General features: G+C 44.2%; 1 protein-coding gene across 1 annotated transcript in view; it reads right to left on the minus strand.

Moving 5' to 3' along the window:
• Positions 1-7,185: 7,185 nt before the first annotated feature.
• The window catches only part of nup210 (nucleoporin 210), a 49,897-nt gene continuing 33,724 nt past the window's right edge, over positions 7,186-23,358 (minus strand). Inside the window, exons 31-39 of the mRNA XM_039008612.1 lie at positions 22,922-23,097; positions 13,847-14,067; positions 13,135-13,271; positions 11,492-11,753; positions 10,457-10,707; positions 10,067-10,271; positions 9,482-9,601; positions 9,195-9,269; positions 7,186-8,886 (exon numbers count right to left, since the gene is read on the minus strand). Coding sequence (XP_038864540.1) covers positions 8,780-8,886; positions 9,195-9,269; positions 9,482-9,601; positions 10,067-10,271; positions 10,457-10,707; positions 11,492-11,753; positions 13,135-13,271; positions 13,847-14,067; positions 22,922-23,097 — 1,554 coding nt within the window. The 3' untranslated portion in view covers positions 7,186-8,779. The remainder of the gene's footprint in view (positions 8,887-9,194; positions 9,270-9,481; positions 9,602-10,066; positions 10,272-10,456; positions 10,708-11,491; positions 11,754-13,134; positions 13,272-13,846; positions 14,068-22,921; positions 23,098-23,358) is intronic.

Consider the following 23,358-nt stretch of genomic DNA (forward strand, 5'->3'; position numbering starts at 1 on the left):
TTTCTCTCTGTTGTCAAGTGGGCCACAATATTTTTTTTGCTCATCCCTCGTCTAGAGGGTATATTGCATGTGTTAACTTTGTGTAGGAGAGAGGCAGCCATGATGATATTTAAAAATAATAATACTTTTATAGAGTGGAGATTGATTAATTTCAGTTTGACCTTTTATGACTACCCTTTTTGAAATTAAAACAGTTTTTAACTGTGTTATGTTACTGGTTATTATTACAGCATAATAACTGTATTATAAGTTGAAAATATTACGTTAAGTTTCAAACCATACAGCGTTGGACCAGTAACCGAAAGTGTGCTGGTTTGAATACCTGAGACGTCAAGATGAAAAATCTGTCGATGTGTCCTTGAGCAAGGCCCTTAACCCTAATTTAGTGTACTACTATGGCTGACCCTGTAAAACAACACATTTCACTGCACCTATCTGGTGTATGTGACAATAAAAATTATTATCTTAAGTGAGAAAAATACTAGTAAAGAAACCATACAATAGCAGAGAAAGAGTACAAAATGGTTGTTTAATTGAATATATCCACATTAACAGTCTCACTGGTATTCAGTACAGTATGACTGGCCAAGGCCCAATACATGGCCACTGCATGTCAATTTAACCTTGTAAATTTGGTCATTTGTAAGTTAATATTTGTCGGTATCCTTTTCGCAAAAGTCACTAGAAATGAGCATTTAAAATATTTTTTTATTACGGAGCGTGGCCCAAACCCATGTAACAAAATGTCCCCCACCCCCCCAATGTCAGTTGTTCTTAAGCCTCTGTGATAGAACCTTGTTGTTCAATAGTAAATCCATCTAAAAAAGCGTTTACTGGCCATAAATGCCAGTGTAGGACATGAGGATGTGTGAAATGTACTCCTCAGCCTGAAGTTTCGCCACTTGCGCCGCTGCCCGGTAAGATGCTTCAGTAGGGCGGCCACGTGGGCTAATAAGGAAATGGTCCTGTGTTCGAGCCTCGGTGTGAGCCGAATCAGGAGGAAATGGTACTCGCTAAGCAAGGAGCGCGGCATCCGTGTCAATCTATTTACAACGGATCAATTCCGATGTGTAGTATATTGGAGCCGTCACATGGTGAATGTCCCCAAAATACATTCCACAAAAACAGCAACTGTGTCACTGGCCTCTGTGCTGGTGTGGCGGGAATTGCATGTGACAGTGCTTGTGTCAGGAAGGACTTATCTGTAACGATTCATCACATTGGTATGCGTGGCTGCAGGTAGCATCTTTCCACAGAGCCAGTCCCCAAGGGCCTGGAGCAGCCCCCTATGCTAAATGACACTGGGAAAGAGAGGGCTGTCCATGGGTGGCGTGACTGGCCTCAAAAGAGGTTATGAGACAGGTGATCATTCTCCGACTTAAATTGATGTGCGTGTGTGTGTGACTGTGTGTTTGCACAGGTCTGCTGATCTATTCAGATTCATTGACCAACAGGGTATCACATGTATTTACACTGAAATGAGGATTGGCAGTGTTGGCAGTAAACATTAGAAACCTGTTTGGAATCATACTGTGTGTATACCATTACTACTACATCATGGAGAGAGAAACTTGTTTTTGAGGTAACATTTCTCAAAACAACAACAACAAATCCATCAGATGAAAGCAACCCTCAGACAGACAGCTCTGCTCTTTCACCACGACACCGCCCTGTCGCCTGCCTTAAGAAGCCATCTCCATGATATCTCATAATATCACTTTCATCCTCGAGAGGTTTGGAAGTACATTATGCATTAAATGAGACTGAGGAATGGTACCGGAGTAGTGCATTATTCACTCTACTGGCTGTGATCATCTTCTCCCTGTTAGTGGCTCTGTTATCAAAGCCAATGGGGAGGTGATAAAGAGAGATGCACACAGCTCCTGCTAGTCTACAGAAACACACAACCATGTTCAGACACATTTCCCTTCCCAATCTCTCTTTTCAGTCTTGTTTTTCTCCACACTCTTTTTCCCTTTGATCAATATTTCAACGAACAAGCGAGGTGCTGTAATCCTGGATGCTGTTACACTGCATTTGGACGAACATTATGTTCGTAAACCAGAGGGGATTGCTTCACTTCCACTGTACGTCCAGAAGGAGCCAGGAAGGATTGTACACTAACTACAGTACTGGAAGTTAGTTATTCACTGATAAAAGTAGACAGTAGGGCTATGCAGCAAAAAGCCAAGTGTGAGTGACAGGCCAGTGCAGATGTAGTGTATAAGGGTTTTTGCTGCAGTTCCCTAATCCCCATGGCAGTGAGCCAGGGAGCGGGCCTGGCCTGCTGATGCCTGAGTTAACCCAGGCTCGGACACATGGTATCCAGATGGGCAGTGCAGCATTCACCAGTAGCTGGTATCAGATGATGGTATCGGAGCTATGTGCCCTTGCAGATGCTACCAGACGTGTGTTACCAGATGCCTTACCCCAGTGGCTTCCATTTCGGGTCCAGCATTTGTCCCCGGTGTCAAATGACATACCACCCAGTCTGACACGCAGCATTCAACCTTCACCAACGTCAAGTATCCCCTTCAATTGTTTACATTGCGGTCTGCTGCTTCCCAGTCTATCCCTCTGCTCCAAGTTGCCGGTAATCAACCTCTCACCTCTCCGGCACCAGGAGTAATAAATAACTAAGTAGCCTTGGCTTGAGCGAGCTGGAACAGCTCATCTCCAGTTTCTGTAGCGTGAGGCAACTTCATGTACCAGTACACCCTTTGGACAGGACGCTAGTTTTGATAGTCTAACCAGGAGTGAAAAATGTGCATCACCTTCCAGGGTACAACACATTAGTTGTGGATGAGGGAAGTCACCACCCACAAGATGTAAAGCACTCTGAAAGACATTGTTATTGTTCTGGTTCTCTCTGCACTCTTCTTCCTTCCTCTGGATGACCGGTCAGTTCTGTGCTTGGTGCCAGTGAAACGTGTGCCCGCCCTGTAGATTTCCAGTGTGAAACCACTCATATATTCCGCTGAGGAAAAGCCATTTCGAGGCTCTCTCGGAGTTCAGCTTCACAAAGCATTGACCCCGCTCTGTGATGGAAAAGGAGGCCCTATCATTAAGCAAGCAGTGTGGAAAGAGTTTTGACAGAGAATGCCAAGAACTCCGCCAGCCTAGTACCCGGTGCTCAGCTCTACAAAGCCCAATTCTTCATGAAGATATATGAGTCCATGCAGCATGCAGTACTTGTGTGACGGATGTGAGTGGGCAGTGGGCACACCATTGAAGAAAATATCGCATGTACAGAATTCTGGTGGGCTATAGGGCTACATTTCAGAAAAGTCCTATGTAATGAAAGGCATTACGTATGTCAGGTATTTCATCACAAATCACTATAAATCAAAGCTGTAGGAATTTAAGAGGAACAGGAGATTGAGATTGCACATACACTTTCAACCTATTCATCTTGGAGCCCATTCATCCTGCATGGCTTCACAAAAACAACACAATCTCAGGTGTAATATACCGTACCGTAGCTATTGTATTCCATAAACTAACTGAGCTCTGTGGATAATGTCACATCTTAACGGCTTCCGTTTGGCTCATAATCTTTCTCATCATCTATAACCACTGTGGCTTCCAGACGGTGGTCGATAGGAAATCTTTGCTCTGGTCCGGATCGTTCAGGGAGAGGGGATAGCCAGCCTTGATATTCCTCTCAGGTCTCCTTCACAACCCAGGGTCTCATTGATTTCCTCCCCTGTCAGTACATTAACCCATCTGGAACACATGTGGTGACCAAGACAGCTTTTAGGTAGACAGGTAGGTTTTTTCACAACTCTCACACACTTAAATGGGGGAAAATAAATTGACTGTCTACTTTAGTTTAGCGTGCATGATAGACCTCAGTCCTGCTTGTATGATGTCAGTATGCACAGTGCATGTGCTATTCTGCAAACAATGACAAGTCTGTAATTTAAAAAAAAACTGTACAAAATCAAGTTTGCTGACGACATGGCGGAGGTAGGCATGATCACCGACGGCAATGAGACAGAGACAGCGATGAGGTCAGAGACTTGGCAGTGTGGTGCCAGAACAACAACCTCTCCCTCAACATCAGTCAGACCAAGGAGCTGATCAATGACTACATGACAAAGAGGGGAGAGTGCGCCCCCATCCAGAGCAACGAGGCTGTAGTGGAGCAGGTCGAGAGCTTCAAATTCCTTGGCGTCCACATCACTAAGGACTTAGACATGGTCCACACACATGACAGTGCCTCTTCCCCCTCAGGAAGATTTGTCATGGGTCCTTGGATCCTCAAAAAGTTATACAGCTGCACCATCGAGAACATCTTGACTGGCAAATGCACCATCCTCGACCCCAAAGCGCTACAGAGGGTGGTGCGGATGGCCCAGTACATCTCTGGGGCTTAGCTCCCTGCTATCTAGGACCTCTATGTCAGCCGGTGACAGAGGAAGGCCCAAAAAGTGGCCAAAGACTTCAGCCACCCAAGCCATAGACTGTTCACTCTGCTACCGTCAGGCAAACGGTACCGGAGTACGGCTCTCGGACCGACAGGCTCCGAGACAGCTTCTATCCCCAATCCATTAGACTGCTAAATGGTTAATTAAATGGTTACACGGACTGTCTGCACTGACTCTATGCTGTTTTGTCTATTTTTTATTTGGATCCCCGTTGACATTAGCTGCTGCTTCGGCAAAAGCTATCTTCCTGGGTTCCACAAAAAGTAACAAAACACTGATGGACAAGGACAGTCACACAAATGTTATATACAACGAAATACAAACAATATAACTAAAAACGATTGTGCGTGTGTTCACACACTACGCTGACACTCTCACACAAAACCCACACACTTTCACACTCATCATATGCTGCTGCTACTGTTTTTTTTATTCTTACTCTAATTATCTATCCTTATGCCTAGTTGCTTTACCCTGCCTTCGTGTATATATATCTACCTCTGCATATTGATCTGGTACTGCTTAGCCCTGTATGTAGCTTAATTCTTGTGCATTTTATTCCTCGTGTTATTATTTTCTCCTCTATTTACTGACTAAAATGCGCCCATGAACCACACGGCGTTGGCCATGGCCTGAGCTAAGCAACTGGCTTTCTTTTCAAACAGCCACAAAACATTCACGCAAGGGCAGAGGCTCTTTCTTTAGAGCATCTGTTTACAAGTGAGTGAAATATATTGTCAAATACCAAGGACCGGTAATTCACATCCCAATCATTGGAGGAGGTATATGCATGTGTGTTTACTTATCTCTGGTGTTTTTGTGTACATTTTTCCTCCAGTCCCATTCCCATTTTAATTGGTATACCTGCACCTTAATTAATCTGCGTACTATACAGACTGTGACATTCAAGCGCTCAACGTATATGTAACGCTATCAACTAAAATAACACATTAGCATCTCACAGATTTAAGAACTCATTCATGGGCGCGCCACAGCTGGCCAATTTGGCTCACCTTATCCTGCTTCCCATCATGCACTTCCCGACACCCACTTAAGGCTGCCGAGCAGTTATTGGCATCCGCGGTGCCAGAGCAGGCATACAGATGAGCTATGTGCAACCGACTGAGTCCCACTAGGCCAGGCCACTGACGCAAGCAAGGGGACGAGGTGTTTGATCAGCGATTTCAGACCTTTAACACATCTCCAGAGACCCTGGAATGATGACACACCCTACATCCCCTCTGTCTGTGGCAGGGCAGAGGGAGGGAGCGTGGTGTGTGACACCATCACTGGGCTTAGGGACAGATGGGAAATCAGTTAGCTGTGATGCAGAGGACCTGCTCCTACGGCTCAAACACGGGAGGGTTATGAAGGGGGACAAACTTGTGTATCACATGGAAGAAGGGATATGCTATTAATTTCCCCCCGACACTACCACAGAGGCTTAGGAAATGGTGTGCTGCAATTGTTGGATGCCTTAAATACACAGTAGGCTCTGTTCCAATCAATGTGTTTGTTCCAGCTAAGGACACACCCCTTTCACTCCAATGTGAATGTGTGTTCCGTTCTTCCTGCAGTGTGCCAATCAAGAAACAGGAAGCCATAACCACAGGTTATTCATAGAGGCAACGGCATTTGAAAAGTAAAATGTTTATTATTCAGCAATGATCTCACAAACACTCACGCCGGACGGCAATTCTAGTACTTCCACTTCGCTGCATAGCACTGCTGTGAGATGAGTAAGGCAAGACGCTTAAAACACAAGGAAAGCAGGGGAATAATACACTGTCTGCACATTAAGACTGAAAGCATTCAACATAAATCACCTTGAAAGTTTCACAGCTTTCTTTCTCCAAATACCAAAATAGTGATTATTCTTCCAAAAAATTGCAGTGCAGTCTCAATAGGCCTCAATAATAACTTATCAGAGCTTGCTTCAAGGCCTTCGGGCGCATACATACAGTACATGAACATATGCCTCGTAATACATAGGTCATTTACAACATTGCTAGTTCACTTCGGATGATAAGATACTGAAGGGATTGTACACTGAACAAATATATAAACGCAACATGTAAAGTGGTTGGTCCCATGTTTCATGAGCTGAAAAAAAAGATTGCAGAAATTTTCCATATGCACAAAAAGCTTATTTCTCAAAATGTGCACAAATTTGTTTACATCCCTGTTAGTGAGCATTTCTCCTTTGCCAAGATAATCCACCCACCTGACAGGTGTGGCATATCAAGAGGCTGATTAAACAGCATGATCGTTACACAGGTGCACCGTGTGCTGGGGACAATAAAAGGCCACTTCAAAATGTGCAGTTGTCACGCAACACAATGCCACAGATATCTCAAGTTGAGGGAGCATGCAATTGGCATGCTGACTGCAGGAATGTCCACCAGAGCTGTTGCCAGAGAATTGAATGTTAATTTCTCTACCATAAACTGCTTCCAACGTCGTTTTAGAGAATTTGGCAGTACGTCCAACCGGCCTCACAACCGCAGACCACGTGTATGGCGTCTTGTGGGCGAGCGGTTTGCTGATATGAACGTTGTGGACAGAGTGCCCATGGTGGCGGTGGGGTTATGGTATGGGCAGGCATAAGCTGCATTTTATCGATGGCAATTTGAACACACAGAAATACCGGGACGAGATCCTGAGGCCCATTGTGAGGCCCATTTTTTGTAAGGCATCTTTGACCGACAGATGCATATCTGTATTCCCAGTCATGTGAAATCCATAGATTAGGGCCTAATGAATTTATTTCAATTGACTGATCTCCTTACATGAACTGTAACTCAGTAGAATCTTTGAAATTGTTGCATGTTGTGTTTATATTTTTGTTCGGTATATAATGAAAAACTGAAACATGGTTCACATTTCCAAACTATTTCACATTGGTGATTGACAGAAGAGCTGCCTTTCTTTAGGCTCAATAAGCACTGTACTGACCAAAGCATTTAAAAATGGTTAAATACAACCGAGTTTCAAAACAAGAATGTCTTCAAAGTGAACATACAGACTGACCATATCCTGCTTTTGAACATAGGTGATATGTCCTTAATATGCACACTAACAAAATGGACGGATTCAGTGGTTATACTTCACAAAATCAATATGCTACATTTCCCCAAAATAACATTTAAACATAACCTGAAATCAGCATCTTCATGTTATCACTTGCTGCTGACAACTAGGCCATCCAGGAGAGTAGTTTGTCAAATTCCTGAGTTTCAAAGCAACAATTCTTGATCAACAACACATATCTTCAAGCTTAGAAGTACATTTCTGAAAAGCAAAACTATTAAATGTGAAAAGCAAAATGGGAGTATAAATTAGTTAATTTTAAGAGGCTGCAACAGTTAAGTATTGGTATGAAATCAAACATAACACGGTATAACTACAAATACTGAAAACAGAGTACAAAAACAAAAAAGCAAACTAGTTTAAATGTACCATGCTTCACACACAAAAACACACACCATGATTCACACATGGTCTGACTGGTCATGGGGCCGGAGATGGCTGATCAGGCCAATCCGTGACCTACAAATCTTGTTGCAGTTGGGGCAGGGATGGTTTGTGCCTTGCTTCACATACACACCGGGAGATTCTCAATTGGTATTGCTCGACTCCTAGCATCCTTTCCTCCATCCTCTCCTCGCCTCTTTTTGAAAATGGTCAAAGGGACTCCAGGAAACGTGCAAACAAATGTGCTTGTATGAAATGAGACTTCTCCACTTGCGCATCATAAGGCAAATTACATTTGCAGAGGAGGAATACCAAAATATGTGTTACGTGGTAAAAATAAATGTTGCTGGTTGTGCCAGACATTTTATAGATAACAGATAAGTAGCGTATCAAGGAGACGATCAAACTTCTCAGTTCACGAATTTACACCCTCCTACATGTGGCGACCACTTTATCGGTCTCCGAGTCATGTTGGAGAGGAGTCGTCAAGGAGAGGACAGACTTTTACCCAATTGAGAACACGCGCACACACACAAAGATAGCCCTGTTGACTTCATATTGCTTAAAGTCCGTTTTCAGTCCTAATTGAAGTGCACATTTTGGGGCAAATCATAACTTCCGTTTAAGTCAAACGTTCACTTAGTCTCCCATTGACATCAATGCATGACTAAATGAAAATGCAACTTTGTATGAGTTTGCCCCCTTTTTAAAACAAACTTCACATACTTTTGAATACTGTATATGACATATGACCGAATTAAGCAGTAAGATTCTCTGCCATTCTCCTCTGAGTGACAAAGGCACCACTGCCCAATCCCATGTAGAGTTCAGGCCTGGGGTGTTGTCAGAAGCTGGGGTAGGTACTGTAGGGATCCCTACCGGGAGTTGTAGTCTGGGGAGAAGAGTCGTAGTTTGTGGCTGCTCCTTGTGTCCGGGGAGGTCATGTTGTTGGTGAAGGAGTTTGAGACGGGTGAGGCAAAACCTGAATCAGAGGTGGGAGTGAGGCACAGCAGGCTAAACAAACGGAACAGCACTGAAACTCAAGCACCCTCAACGGAGCAGAGTATATGAGCAATAAACAGCTCTGATCATTGTCTCCAAACAGCTATTCAACAAATGTCTACTAAGCAAATGAGAAACAACATTTTGCCAAACACAGCTGAAATAAAACATCAAGTTACCTCTTTCAATTCGATTGTGTTGCAGAGGTATAAAGCCTATTAGAAAGGGGCAAACTGAAGTCAACACTATTTAAAAGGGAACATAATGTAAACAATGACAGGTCTCTACCTGAAGGGGACGGTGTCCTCTGAATGAAGGCTGGGTGAGGCGCTAAGTCCCTCTGAGAGAACAGCGCATGGCACACTGGGTAGGAAGAGAACATTAATGTTACCTGTTAGAATGGTCAAATGTCTTCATGGTCCCTGAAGCTTTGCAGTATCAACATCAAAACATTCACTATCCAACCCACTTGGTTTTTTATTATATTGAGTCACCACGCGGACCTGCTAACAAGGTAACGTGACGACGGGTTTCCTGCAAAAAACACAATCTTAGTTGGGGATTTGGCTACACACCGATGATGATGATGGCGGTGCCAGCCAGTAGCGCGAAGATGGTGAAGAACATCATCTGGTAAGAGTCTATGAAGGCCTGCAGGAAATGGGATCCCTCCATGGCAACCACGGAAGCAGCAGCTGGAGAGGACAAAAGGGACGGGTGAGACTAGGACATGACACTGCTCAGTGCTTCTTTTGAACAATTATAAGCGCGTTACCTTGTACAAATGTAAAAAATAAGAATAATTCACAGTTGAATGTTCTGATACTGCAACGACAATGGGGTGATGCTAGTTGACACTTCAGCGAAATCCTAACGTGCTCCATTTCTCAAGCCCATGAACAACTAATGGCTTTATGGATGGCTGGTCAGAGGATGCAGGCTTCACACTGCAGTCTGCTACTTTCCTACTGTTGCTATAATAATACCGCTCTCAGATAAAATGACTGACCTGAATATTTTCAAGGAAAGTGTCCCAACACTGCTATAATTAGGATGTTGAAAGTATCCCCCTTTTACAGTATATCTTGTATTCTGCACCATCAGAGTTATCACATCTACCATATCGTCAACCTTGTTCCACTCAGAGATGGCTAGCTGACCTTGCATTGTGGTGCTGGGATCAGTCACGTGGATGACGGTGACTGGGATGACGAGGATCTGGCCAGTGGATGAGCTGGTTATGGACACGGAGGCTGAGGCTGCAGCCTGGGGGTCCACCACACTGACCGTGTACTTAGAGTAACTGGGGAAGCCGTGGAACACTTCTCTCTCTTGGATCGAGATGGACGGAGAGCTGGACGACACCTAACGGACAGGAGTAGATGGTGGGTGAAACACTGGGGTTATGGAGAAGTGACATCCAGTGCCAAATGTTATACCTCCCTCATTGTCCTCATCATTCATTTCCATTTTCCATTTTTAACAGCTTCTGGAAGGTATGAGACCCACGTCAAAAGGCACTTTCAAATAAAGTTGACAGACAGACATACCTCCAGGCTGCCGAGTGCTGCGGTAGGGCCGTAGACAGTGAGCTCTGCGTCAGGCTGCAGGTTGCTGAGCAGCAGCTCTGTCTGGTCAGAATACAGGCCTGTCTCCACGGGCAGCCTGGCACTGACCTGCTCCCCAGAGAAGGCACTGCCCTCCACCCCGGCCCTCACCAACAGACTGGTCATGGACAGGCTCAGCACCCGTGTCTGCTGGTCACTCAGAGACTGCAGGGTCAGAGAGCAGGAGTAGAAGCCTGGAAGGGAAAGCGGGAGAGAGGGCGGAGGTAGAGAGGTAACAATAGGTGTCGGTGTTTCTAAAGAGAAAGGTGACGTCAAAATAGGTCTTATTTCAAGTTGTTCATGTTTATGGATGCTTCTTAGAATCTACTTCTTAAAGACGATGCTGGTCTTCCACAACCACATGGTCTCAGATGCTTAAAACATGATTTCCCCCATTAAAAGCCTCTTCACTAGAACATTATTTAAAAAAGGCAAACGCAATAGCCATGAGAATTCCATTTAAAACATGATTAGAACCCACTCAATTCTAATCCCTTATGTAGCAATAGTGGAGGGAGAATCTTTCCCCACCTGTGCTGGTGTTTAGTCAGTTTACCCTCCCCTCCAACCCTACTCCAGAGTCATCTCACATACATTAGTCGTCGCCCCCCCCACCCCAATATAAGCCTGCACTGGGCTGGGGTAGGAGAGGAGCCCCAAACTCCCCAAAACAATTAGACCCATTCTGCTGAATATATCACCCCAACACCGTTTATGGCCTCCAGTAAATTATTCCCTTGTAAACAGAACTTCCTTGCCCTCTTTGCCAGAGCAGCCCCTGGTGCACTGCACCGCAGCTGACCCACTGTGGGTTTAGTAAATCCCTCCTGCTGCACGCATGTCTAATGGGTGATTAATGATGTGAAGGTCAAATCCATTATGCACAAGTAAACTGAAGGTTGGAGAAAAGACCATTCAGTAAACATACTGCCCAACATTCACCACCTCAACTTCCTTGAGCCCGAGAACAGGTCTTACCGGTGCTGGGGTCGAAGCTGATGTGTGTGAGGTAGACGTCATGGGCGGAGAAGTCGACGGCGTCGCTGGTGAAGCTCAGACGGCAGCTGACGGAGGTCTCTGGGTGCAGCAGGGCGATGGAGGCGGTCTGGGCAGAGGAGCAGGAGCCTATGAGGTTGGTTCCCGTCTCTCTGGTGGTGAGCAGTATCCTGGCGTCCCTGTCCCCCCTCACCGCTGCAGGGTGAGCCATCACCGCTGTCCTGGTGGCCCCCTCCACCACCACCTGGGACAAACCAACACAGTGAGTCATAACACTGGTATTACTTGGGGTGAATCTCAAGTCTGTAAAGAAGTCTCCGCTCATTGTCTACTTTCCTTCATCTGCACTGATATAAAAGTTACAGGGACTGGTAAAAACAATTCCAGCTAGCCTCCACATTGCATTCACCTGTCCTGTGATTTAAATCCTATGGACGTGCAAATTGAAGTGAACAGCTGGGCCTATTCACTTCAGTGTTCAGTACAGCAACACGGTACCGGTTAACATCTCCATTCAGAGCCTTCTCCTTTAAGATGTGTTGTTCCTGTCGGAGTGTTAGCTACTGATCCTGATAGCATCTATCTAATCCACTCCACACTGATCCTCCTCAGTCACTCACTGCCAGCTAATTGGGAAAGATTCATATGTAAAAACAGGAACACATAGAAGCCTGTAGCAGCCGGAAAGAGGGAGCTGACTAGAAGAGACAGACAGACAGACGAGGCGGTGAGAGATGATCTTTGAGAGAGAGAGAGAGAGAGAGAGAGAGAGAGAGAGAGAGTGCTCCATCTCAGAGGAAGGCTGGGCTAATTAATCTTCTCCATGCTGCCTGCGTGTCTCTTTGTGGAGACTTCAGACCCACAGCAGGGGGTGGGAGGGGAGGGCCGTCACACACGTTACACTGAGACAGCCATGATCATCTGGTACTGATCATGATGGTCTTATAAGCATCTTTATAGTGTCAGATGTTTACTGTGTAGAACTCTACCCTAAGACTTCAGGTTTGTTCTAGGAGAAGCAACTAGGTACCCCCTGGCACAGACGTCAATTCTATTTGTATTCTTTTTTTATCCCCAATTTCGTGATGTCCAAATTGGTAGTTACAGTCTTGTCCCATCGCTGTTGACTCCCGTACGGACTCGGGAGAGGCGAAGGTCGAGAGCCATGCGTCCTCCGAAACACGATCCTGCCAAGCCGCACTGCTCACTTAACCCGGAAGTCAGACGCACCAATATGTCGGCGGAAACACCAAACCCTCACCTAACCCGGACGACGCTGGGCCAATTGTGCGCCGCCTCATGGATCTTCCGGTCGAGGCCGGCTGCGACACAGCCCGGGATCGAACACGGATCTCTAGTGACGCCTCTAGCACTGCCTTAGACTGCTGCACCCCCTCAGATGTCAATTCAACGTCTATTCCACGTTGGTTCAACGTCATTTACGTGAAACAACGTTGATTCAACCAGTGTGTGCCCAGTGGGTAGTGTTGTCCACCTCTCTAGAAACCGGGGTAGTGTATACTGTTTGGATAATCATGATTAAACCATTTGTTGTTGCACAACATACTTTCATTCCATCTCTGACACACAAATGTCCTCTGGTAGCAAGGTTGTCGTTACAGTACCTCTCTGTAGGTCTTCAGCAGCCCAGGGATCTCATAGTAGACAGTGGTGGTGCCTGCGTCTCTTGCCACGGCCACGCCCATTTTAGAGTCTACCTGCAGCACGCCAGTGGATGAGGAGCTCCAGGTACCCGGGACACCTGTAGGGAAAACAGTAGAGCTGAGAAACTCCCCTTGGTTCAACACTCATCTTGAATTTTCACACATCATTTACTGTAAGACTGTCTCATCCGTCCCACTCCTTCCCGCAGGGCTGACAATGGTAATGTTTAAATAATCAGCAGAAAAATATACTCCATTCCGAAGTAGATGAAAACAAACACGGATATTGCAAAAGATATCAATCACACACAGTGGGGGCTGGTGGGAAGAGCCATAGGAGGATGGGCTCATTGTAATGGCTAGAATGGAATAAATGGAACGGAGTCAAAAACGTGGTTTCCATGTGTTTGATACCATCAATTCCATTCCAATGAGCCCGTCCTCGTATAGCTCCTCCCACCAGCCTCCATTGATATCGCATATTAAAAACGCAACATCCCAGAGACCCATGTGAAACCGCATCAATCCAACAAAGCGTCCATTTTGCTCCAAATATTGTCTCAACATCTTTGCAGATAAGCCTCATCTCAACTTCATGCACCTCGGTAGTACTACCAGTGACAGCGTACCTGTTATTTTACAACACCACATGAACCCCTCTTTGACCTCTCACCTTGGGGGCTGAGGAGTTGGGCGCTGAAGCAGACCACGTCTCCCACCACCAGCCTCGTGGCGTCCTCGGGGTGGATGGCGTGCTGAACGGGCAGCGCCAGGTAGTCAGCCATGCCTGCCTGCTCCTCGTCCCACACGGCCAGCAGGGTGAGGCCCACGTTGACTGTCCGCACCGTCAGGGTGTTGTTACCCGGGCCCCGGCCCATCTGCACCAGGTCATCCCTACAGACAGACAGGATAGGAAATGGTCAACATGTAGGTTGGTATGAATAACCAATGGCTTTCCTTGCATAATCAGTAATCAACTACCTCTGCCTGGGCACAAGACAAAGTGACACTCCTGTGGCCCAATCACATTCAGAACCCCTTAGTAACCCACCATCAGCCCCTTCCTTACTCTTATTTGGACAGGTCTCTCCTAAAGTAGTCTGTCAGCACCTTGAGAATAAAGTAATGGAATCAATTTATTGTGCAGGCCAATGAGGGAGTCCCCAGCCGGGCTGAGCAGTGCTGTCTCCCTTCTTCACACACTCCCATTAATTTAGCTCACTCAGGTGGAAACTACTCACTCTGAATGGGGAGGAACGAAAAGCAGTCTAAATTAATGTTGGGCACCTTGGGAGAGACATGCTGGCTTTAAACACCGCCACGGTGCACTCATTAACTGTAGTTGGACTGCAGCAGCATCAGGATAAACAGACTTGGGCTGTGCAGCGTGCACACATACGCACACTTTGTGTTGCACTCTCACAGCAAAACACAGCAGAAAAACAGCGCTTTCACTTCTACATATCTCAATGTCAAGTACCGATCTTGTACGTGCCAATATACAGTGCCTTCGGAAAGTACTCAGACCTTACTCAAAACCCTCAATCTACACACAATACCCCATAATGTCAAGGCAAAAACAGGTTCTGAAATGTTTGCTAATTTGTTAACAATAAACTGAAATATCAAATTGACATAAGTATTCAGACCATTTACTCAGAACTTTGTTGAAGCATCTTTGGCAGCGATTACAGCCTTGAGTCTTCTTGGGTATGATGCTACAAGCTTGGAAAACCTGTATTTGGGGAGTTTCTCCCATTCTTCTCTGCAGATACTCTCAAGCTGTCAGGTTGGATGGGGAGCGTTGTTGCACAGATATTTTCAGGTCTCTCCAGAGATGTTTGATCGGGTTCAAGTCTGGGCTCTCGCTGGGCAACTCAAGGACATTCAGAGACTTGTCCCGAAGCCACTCCTGCGTTGTCTTGGCTGCGTGCTTAGGGTCTTTGTCCTGTTAACCTTCGCTTCAGTCTGAGGTCATGAGCGCTCTGGAGCAGGATTTCATCAAGGATCTCTGTACTTTGCTCTGTTCATCTTTCCCTCGATGCTGACAGATGTCCCAGTCCCTGCCGCTGAAAAACATCCCCAAAGCATGATGCTGCCACCACCATCCTTCATCCTAGGAATGGTGCCAGGTTTCTTCCAGACATGACGGTTGGCATTCAGGCCAGAGTTCAATCTTGGTTTCATCAGACCAGAGAATCTTGTTTCTCATGGTCTGTCTTTAGGTGCCTTTTGGCAAACTCCAAGCGGGCTGTCATGTGCCTTTTACTGAGGACTGGCTTCCGTCTGGCCACTCTACCAGAAAGGCCTGATTGGTGGAGAGCTGCAGAGATGGTTGTGCTTCTGGAAGGTTCTCCCATCTCCACAAAGGAACTGTAGAGCTCTGTCCATTGGGTTCTTGGTCACCTCCCTGACCAAGGCCCTTTTCCACCGATTGCTCAGTTTGGCTGGGGGGGCAGCTCTAAGAAGAGTCTTGGTGGTTCCAAACTTCTTCCACTTAAGAGTGATGGAGACCTCTGTGTTCTTGGGGACCTTCAATGATGCATACATTTTTTGGTACCCTTCCCCAAATCTGTGCCTCGACACAATCCTGTCTCTGAGCTCTACGGACAATTCCTTTGACCTCATGGCTTGGTTTTTGCTCTGACATGCACTGTCAACTGTGGGACCTTACATAGACAGTGTGACTTTCCAAATCATGTCCAATCAATTGAATTTACCACAGGTGGACACCAATCAAGTTGTAGAAACATCTCAAGGATGATCAATGGAAACAGGATGCACATGAGCTCAATTTCAAGCCTCATAGCAAAGGGTCTGAATACTTATGTAAATAAGGTATGTTTTTTATTTTAAATAGATTTGCAAAAATGTCTAAAAACCTGTTTTGTTTTGTCATTAGGGGGTATGTGTGTTGATTGCTGAGGATTTTTATTTTCTTAATTTAATCAATTTTAGAATAAGGCTGTAACGTAACAAAATGTGGTAACAGTCAAAGGGTCTGAATACTTTCCTAAGTCATTGTATATTTAAAGAAATACACCACATACAATGCATTCAGGGGCGGCAGGTAGCCTAGTGATTAGCGCGTTGGGCCAGTAACCGAAAGGTTGCCAGGTCGAATCCCCAAGCTGACAAGGTAAAAATCTGTCGTTCTGCCCTTGAACAAGGCAGTTGACCCACCCGCAGTTGGCCGTCATTGTAAATAAGAATTTGTTCTTAACTGACTTGCCTAGTTAAATGCATAAATAAATAAACATTTAAATGTAATTCAGAAAATGCATACCAGGGATGGTGTCGCTATGTTATATACAATGTTAACTTTGCTGCGAAGGCTACAAGACCTGATTGAATAAATGCATTCTGAGAGATTTAACTGCCAAATTCAATTTTCTGTTCCACTGGTAAAGGCAGAACCGTTTGGAGTGCTGTCATCTCTTGTCTAACTCTCTTTAAGCAATTTCTTCCTAAGAAATTGGAGTGTCGTACATTAGTGCAAGCTCTTCCAGGCTTCCTCAAACTAAAAGAGCACTCAGAGAGAAGACATGGCACAATATTTCCAGCAGCCTTGGTCCATACAGCCAACAGCCATCTCTTAAACCCTACCACCCCATCTCAATAGTCTACCTTGCTGCTTTCACCTTTCCTATTAATATTTTCTTCCCCAATGTGTACACCTTCATACCAGTGGAGGCTGCAGAGGGGAGTAAAACGGCTCAAAATTCATAGGTTTGATAAGATTCCATAAACTCCATTACACTAAATTCCAGACATTATTAAGAGCCGTCCTCCCCTCAGCAGCAAACACTGCTTCAAACAGTATCTCAAGTACAAGTTGCCCTTCATTTGACTTAAGTCTGCACCAAAATAGTATAATTGTGGGGTTCTTTGTAACTTGAAAATTAATACCTTTAAGGAAATTCACAGAAAGCAACCATCACTAGATGGTAACTTTACAAGTAAAGTTGTGCGGCTTGCTAAAGCTCTTAAAAAAAAAAAAAAATGGTGGTAGTGACATTAAAAAAAATTATGTTACGTGCTTTACCTTGTTCAACTTTAATTTGAGTTTTAATGCGTAAATGGCACATAACCTGCAAAAGTTTAAGTTCAGCGGAGTCACTGACAAGAGAAAGTTATTTTGTCAGTGAGTTCTTCAACAAGTGGGAGCTGAGCTGCTCCACCCCTCGGCACGGCAAAAAAATATTTACTCTGAGGAATTTAAGGCCGAGATTCTTGCTCGGTAGCTGAGGACCCGGGCTAAAGTTCTACTTCATCGGTCTCAAAGTTATTGAAGGAAGCCCTCAAAATGGATAAAGACATCCTTGTAGACCACTCAAGTCGGGGCTCTCAAGCAAGAAAGCCTGGTGGAAAACCTTGCATCGTTGTGGCTAAACTACACTATTATCAGGATTGTATTGATGTTCTTCAGCGTGCCAGAGAATTTGGCCCACTTTGATGCAACGGAGCACCCATCTCCATCTTCCCAGACTATGCCCCCAGCGTTGCTCGTGACCATGCCGCTTTCAATGATGTCAAGAGTCTGCTCCGCAGACGGTCCGACGTTCGGTATGGTGGTTAGAGCGTTGGACTAGTAACCGAAAGGTTGTAAGATCGAATCCCCGAGCAGACAAGGTAAAAATCTGTCGTCCTGCCCCTGAACAAGGCAGTTAACTGTTCCTAGGCCGTCACTGAAAATAAGAATTTGTTCATATTTTGGCAACAACTGCCCGAGTTACACCAGGAACGCACAATCCCTCCATCAGTGCTCAGACTGTCCGCAATAGGTTGAGAGAGGCTGGACTGAGGGCTTGTAGGCCTGTTGTAAGGCAGTTCCTCACCAGACATCACCGGCAACAACATCGCCTATGGGCACAAACCCACCGTCGATTGGACCAGACAAGCCTGGCAAAAAGTGCTCTTCACTGACGAGCATGTCTGGGACCTGTTGGATTGGAGGGTGAGGGCTAGGGCCATTCCCCCCAGAAATGTCCAGGAACTTGCAGGTGCCTTGGTGGAAGAGTGGGTTAACATCTCACAGCAAGAACTTGTAAATCTGGTGCAGTCCATGAGGAGGAGATGCACTGCAGTACTTAATGCAGCTGGTGGCCACACCAGATACTGACTGTTACTTTTCATTTTGACCCCCCCTTTTTTCAGGGACACATTATTAAATTTCTGTTAGTCACATGTCTGTAGAACTTGTTCAGTTTATGTCTCAGTTGTTGAATCTTATGTTTATACAAACATTTACACACAGTGAGAGCGTTTCTTTTTTTGCTGAGTTTAAGATGATTGCCTGCCGTTTTGAGTCCTTATCTCTACAGATCAAACTGGTTTCATAAAAAATGGTCACTCTTTTTTCAACATCAGACGTCTTTATAATATACTTTACAATCCCTATTCATCTGACACTCCAGAGATATTGTTATCACTTGATGCTGAGAAAACATTTGATCGGGTGGATTGGGATTATTTACACCACAGGAAAGCTCTTCTAAACAGTTCTATGGCAACAGGCTGGCATTTTACTACTCTTCTAGCTAGACGTCTTATACTATTTAAGTGGAAGGATCGGTTGCCTCCTCTTTTTAACCATTGGATAAAGAAAGTTATGCAATATCTCAAGCTAAAGAAAATACCCTACTCCATTAGGGGATCTGCAGTTACATGTTATAATATCTGGAAACCTTTCCTTTGTAGAAAACATGGACCCAGCTAATTTCACAACTCCATAAACCAACCCAAATTAGAATGTACAGTCGTAGCCAAAAGTTTTGAGAATGACACAAATATTAATTTTCACAAAGTCTGCTGCCTCAGTTTGTATGATGGCAATTTGCATATACTCCAGAATGTTATGAAGAGTGATCAGATGAATTGCAATTAATTGCAAAGTCCCTCTTTGCCATGCAAATGAACTGAATCCCCCCAAAAACATTTCCACTGCATTTCAGCCGTGCCACAAAAGGACCAGCTGACATCATGTCAGTGATTCTCTCGTTAACACAGGTGTGAGTGTTGACGAGGACAAGGCTGGAGATCACTCTGTCATGCTGACTGAGTTCGAATAACAGACTGGAAGCTTCAAAAGGAGCTTCAAAAGGAGGGTGGAATCATTGTGCTTGGAATCATTGTTCTTCCTGTCAACCATGGTTTCCTGCAAGGAAACACGTGCCGTCATCATTGCTTTGCACAAAAAGGGCTTCACAGGCAAGGATATTGCTTCCAGTAAGATTGCACCTAAATCAACCATTTATTATCAAGAACTTCAAGGAGAGCGGTTCAATTGTTGTGAAGAAGGCTTCAGAGTGCCCAAGAAAGTCCAGCAAGCGCCAGGACAATCTCCTAAATTTGATTCAGCTGCGGGATCGGGGCAACACCAGTGCAGAGCTTGCTCAGGAATGGCAGCAGGCAGGTGTGAGTGCATCTGCATGCACAGTAAGGCGAAGACTTTGAGGATGGCCTAGTGTCAAGAAGGGTAGCAAAGAAGCCACTTCTCTCCAGGAAAAACATCAAACACCTTCTGCAAAAGGTACAGGGATTGGACTGCTGAGGACTGGGGTAAAGTCATTTTCTCTGATGAATCCCCTTTCCGATTGTTTGGGGCATCCGGAAAAAACCTTGTCCGGAGAAGACAAGGTGAGCGCTACCATCAGTCCTGTGTCATGCCAACAGTGAAGTGTGTCATGTGTGGGGTTGCTTCTCAGCCAAGGGAGTGGGCTCACTCACAATTTTGTCCTAGAACACAGCCATGAATAAAGAATGGTACCAACACATCCTCTGAGAGCAATTTCTCCCAACCATCCAGGAACAGTTTGGTGACAAACAATGCCTTATCCAGCATGATGGAGCACCTTGCCATAAGGAAAAAGTGATAACTAAGTGGCTCAGGGAACAAAACATCAATATTTTGGGTCCATGGCCAGGAAACGCCCCAGACCTTAATTTCATTGAGAACTTGTGGTCAATCCTCAAGAGGCGGGTGGACAAACAAAACCCCACAAATTCTGACAAACTCCAAGCATTGATTATGCAAGAATGGGCTGCCATCAGTCAGGATGTGGCCCAGAAGTTAATTGACAGCATGCCGGCGCAGATTGCAGAGGTCTTGAAAAAGGGTCAACACTGCAAATATTGTCTCTTTGTATCAACTTCATGAAATTGTCAATAAAAGCCTGTGACACTTATGAAATGCTTGTAATTATACTTCAGTATTCCATAGTAACATCTGACAAAAATATCTAAAGACACTGAAGCAGCAAACTTAGTGGAAATTAATATGTGTGTCATTCTCAAAACTTTTGGACACGACTGTATAATTATTTTCACTATTTTTTACTTTGTTTTATAATATCTTTGTATTTAAAAAAAATACTATTTGATTATATATCATGCCTGTTTAACCTCTCTTGGGTACGTGAGACGTTAGCGTCCCACCTCTTCAACAGCCAGTGAAACTGCTGGGCGCCAAATTCAAATACAGAAATACTCATTATAAAAATTCAGAAAACAAAACATATTTTACATAGGTTTAAAGATTAACTTCTTGTGAATCCAACCACGGAGTCAGATTGAAAAAATGCTTTACGGCGAAAGCATACCGTACGATTATTTGAGAACATAGCCCAGCAGACAAATCATTACAAACAGTAACCAGCCAAGTAGAAGAGTTACACAAGTCAGAAATAGAGATAAAATTAATCACCTTACCTTTGATGATCTTCATATGGTTGCATTCATTTACTCAATAAATGTTCCTTTTGTTCGATAAAGTCTCTTTATATCCAAAAACCTCAGTTTTGTTTGCGCGTTGTCTTCAGTAATCCACAGGCTCAAACGCAGTCAAAACAGGCAGACAAAAAATCAAAATTGTATCCGTCAAGTTCATAGAAACATGTCAAACGATGTTTATATTCAATCCTCAGGTTGTATTTAGCCTAAATAATCGATAATATTTAAACCGGACAATAACGTTGTCAATATAAAAGGTAAACAAGAAAGGCACTCTCTCGGTCGTGCGCATGAAAAAGCTCTGTGACACTTTAGGGTCCACTCATTTAGACTGCTCTTACTTCCTCATTTTTCAGAATACAAGCCTGAAACAATTTCTAAAGACTGTTGACATCTAGTGGAAGGCATAGGAACTGCAATTTGAGTCCTAAGTCAATGGATACTGTAATGGCATTGAATAGAAAACTACAAAACCCCCCAAAAAACAACTTCCCGAATGGATTTTTCTCAGGTTTTCGCCTGCCAAACAAAAACTGTTATACTCACAGACACTATTTTAACAGTTTTGGAAACTTTAGAGTGTTTTCTATCCAAATCTACCAGTTATATGCATATCATATCTTCTGGGCCCGAGAAGCAGGCAGTTTAATTTGGGCATGCTTTTCATCCAAAATTCCTACCCTAGAGAAGTTAAGTCTGGTTTTGGGGTGGGTTTGATTTGGTAGGGGATCCGTGTGTGTTCTGCCTGCTATCTGTATAATCAGAAAAGTTGAAGATGTGGTAATGCAGTTTTTAAAACAGCTGCACCGTAAGTTCCGTAGTGAATATTTTGATTCCGCGAACAGATATGAATAGCAGTGAAGTAGACAAATATTCCTTACGCTCCAACTTTGTCTAACTTGTTGGGGTTGTGGTCAAAACGGTCAAAATGTTGTTAATGCGGTTACAGTACTTAATTGCTGTCACTTTTTATCAAAATATTTTTGGTTCAAACGCCAGCAGAGAATTAGATGAATACGTAAATGCTTTAACTTTTTGTCTCAGTTGTTGTGGTCAATATTTGTGTTGTGGTCAGTAATTGTGGTCACTTCTCTCTCCTCATAATTTTGTCCCTCAGTGCCAGTGAGTATCCTAGCAACAGTTCCGTTTTGGAAACTCAATACTGACACAGAGAGCTGCTGTTAGAAAAGAGCAGGCGCAGGTTCCTAAAACTGCTCTATCTAGAGATTGTTACACACGATTCCAAATCCGCTTCCCGATTTCAAAAGCCGAGAAGTAGGGGAATATTTCAAATTTTTGTCTAACTTGGGTCAGTGGTGAAAACGGTAGTAGTTTGGAAAATAATGAATCTGCTTGCTTCTGACATGATTTATAGCAGCTAGAAAGAGACCGGAGATGGTTTACTAAAATGGCTCTAGTTACAGATTGGTACGCACAATTACGATTGCGGATTTGACAAGCAGAGAAGTAGGTGAAGATTTCTACCTTAGAAAAAATGTCTAACTCGTTCCGTTAGTGGTCAAAACGGCAGTTGTTTGCAAAAACGTTACGGAAAATGTTGTTGATGCAGTTACTTAAACTGTTGTAACTTTTTATCCGAATATAATTTTTTGTCTGAACTCCAGATTTGAGTAGCACAGAAGTAGACAAAGATGGGAACGCTTGAACTTTGTCTAAGTTGTTGCAAAGTGGAATAATTAGATGAAGTGTGTCAAAAGTTGCAGGATTTTACTTAGAGAATGTCAGTTGGAAGTGATGTCAGAATGGGGATCATTATAATCTTGATGAAAAGCGGATTTAGGCCAAAAAGAAATTGACTATAAGTTTAATAACGTAAAAGTATAACATATCAAAAAGTGGTATACAAACAACTCGAGGGAGACCATTCTGGACGTTTTGAACTTTGAAGGGAGTTTCTAGAACAACAAGAACAAAGAACAAGAAGATCGAATAACTAAGATAGGGCTCTTGCTGCGCAAACCCCACAATTAAACAGAAATAACATTTGTGAACTTACCTGTTGGTGGTGAACGTGAGCAGGGAGTTGTGGCTGTGAAGGACCTCTCCAGTGTTCGCATGGAGGTGAACAGTGAAAGTAAGCACCATGCCCAGAGGAATAGCAGACAGGCTGTCCCTGGAAGGGTTGTTGATAACTGGACTGGTGCTGAAACGCAGGTACGACACTGGGGCCACCTGGGAAACCACAGAAAGGGATAGACTACAATGTAAGGAAATATACTTAGACCGAAGTCAACTGCAAAGCAATCCGTCTCTCACTAGTAGTCTTAAAACATGTTGCCATTACTTTATAACGGCATGAATTAAGATGATAGACGTAAGTATGGGTAATGACGTTTTGGTTATTGGCAACATTTGCATGAGATGCGGTAAACTTGTATGGAAATGATTAATTTAACAAAATGACTTCATATTCTCATTCATTGTACTGTGTTA

Source organism: Salvelinus namaycush, chromosome 14 (assembly GCF_016432855.1).
Source record: "Salvelinus namaycush isolate Seneca chromosome 14, SaNama_1.0, whole genome shotgun sequence".
NCBI lineage: Eukaryota > Metazoa > Chordata > Actinopteri > Salmoniformes > Salmonidae > Salvelinus > Salvelinus namaycush.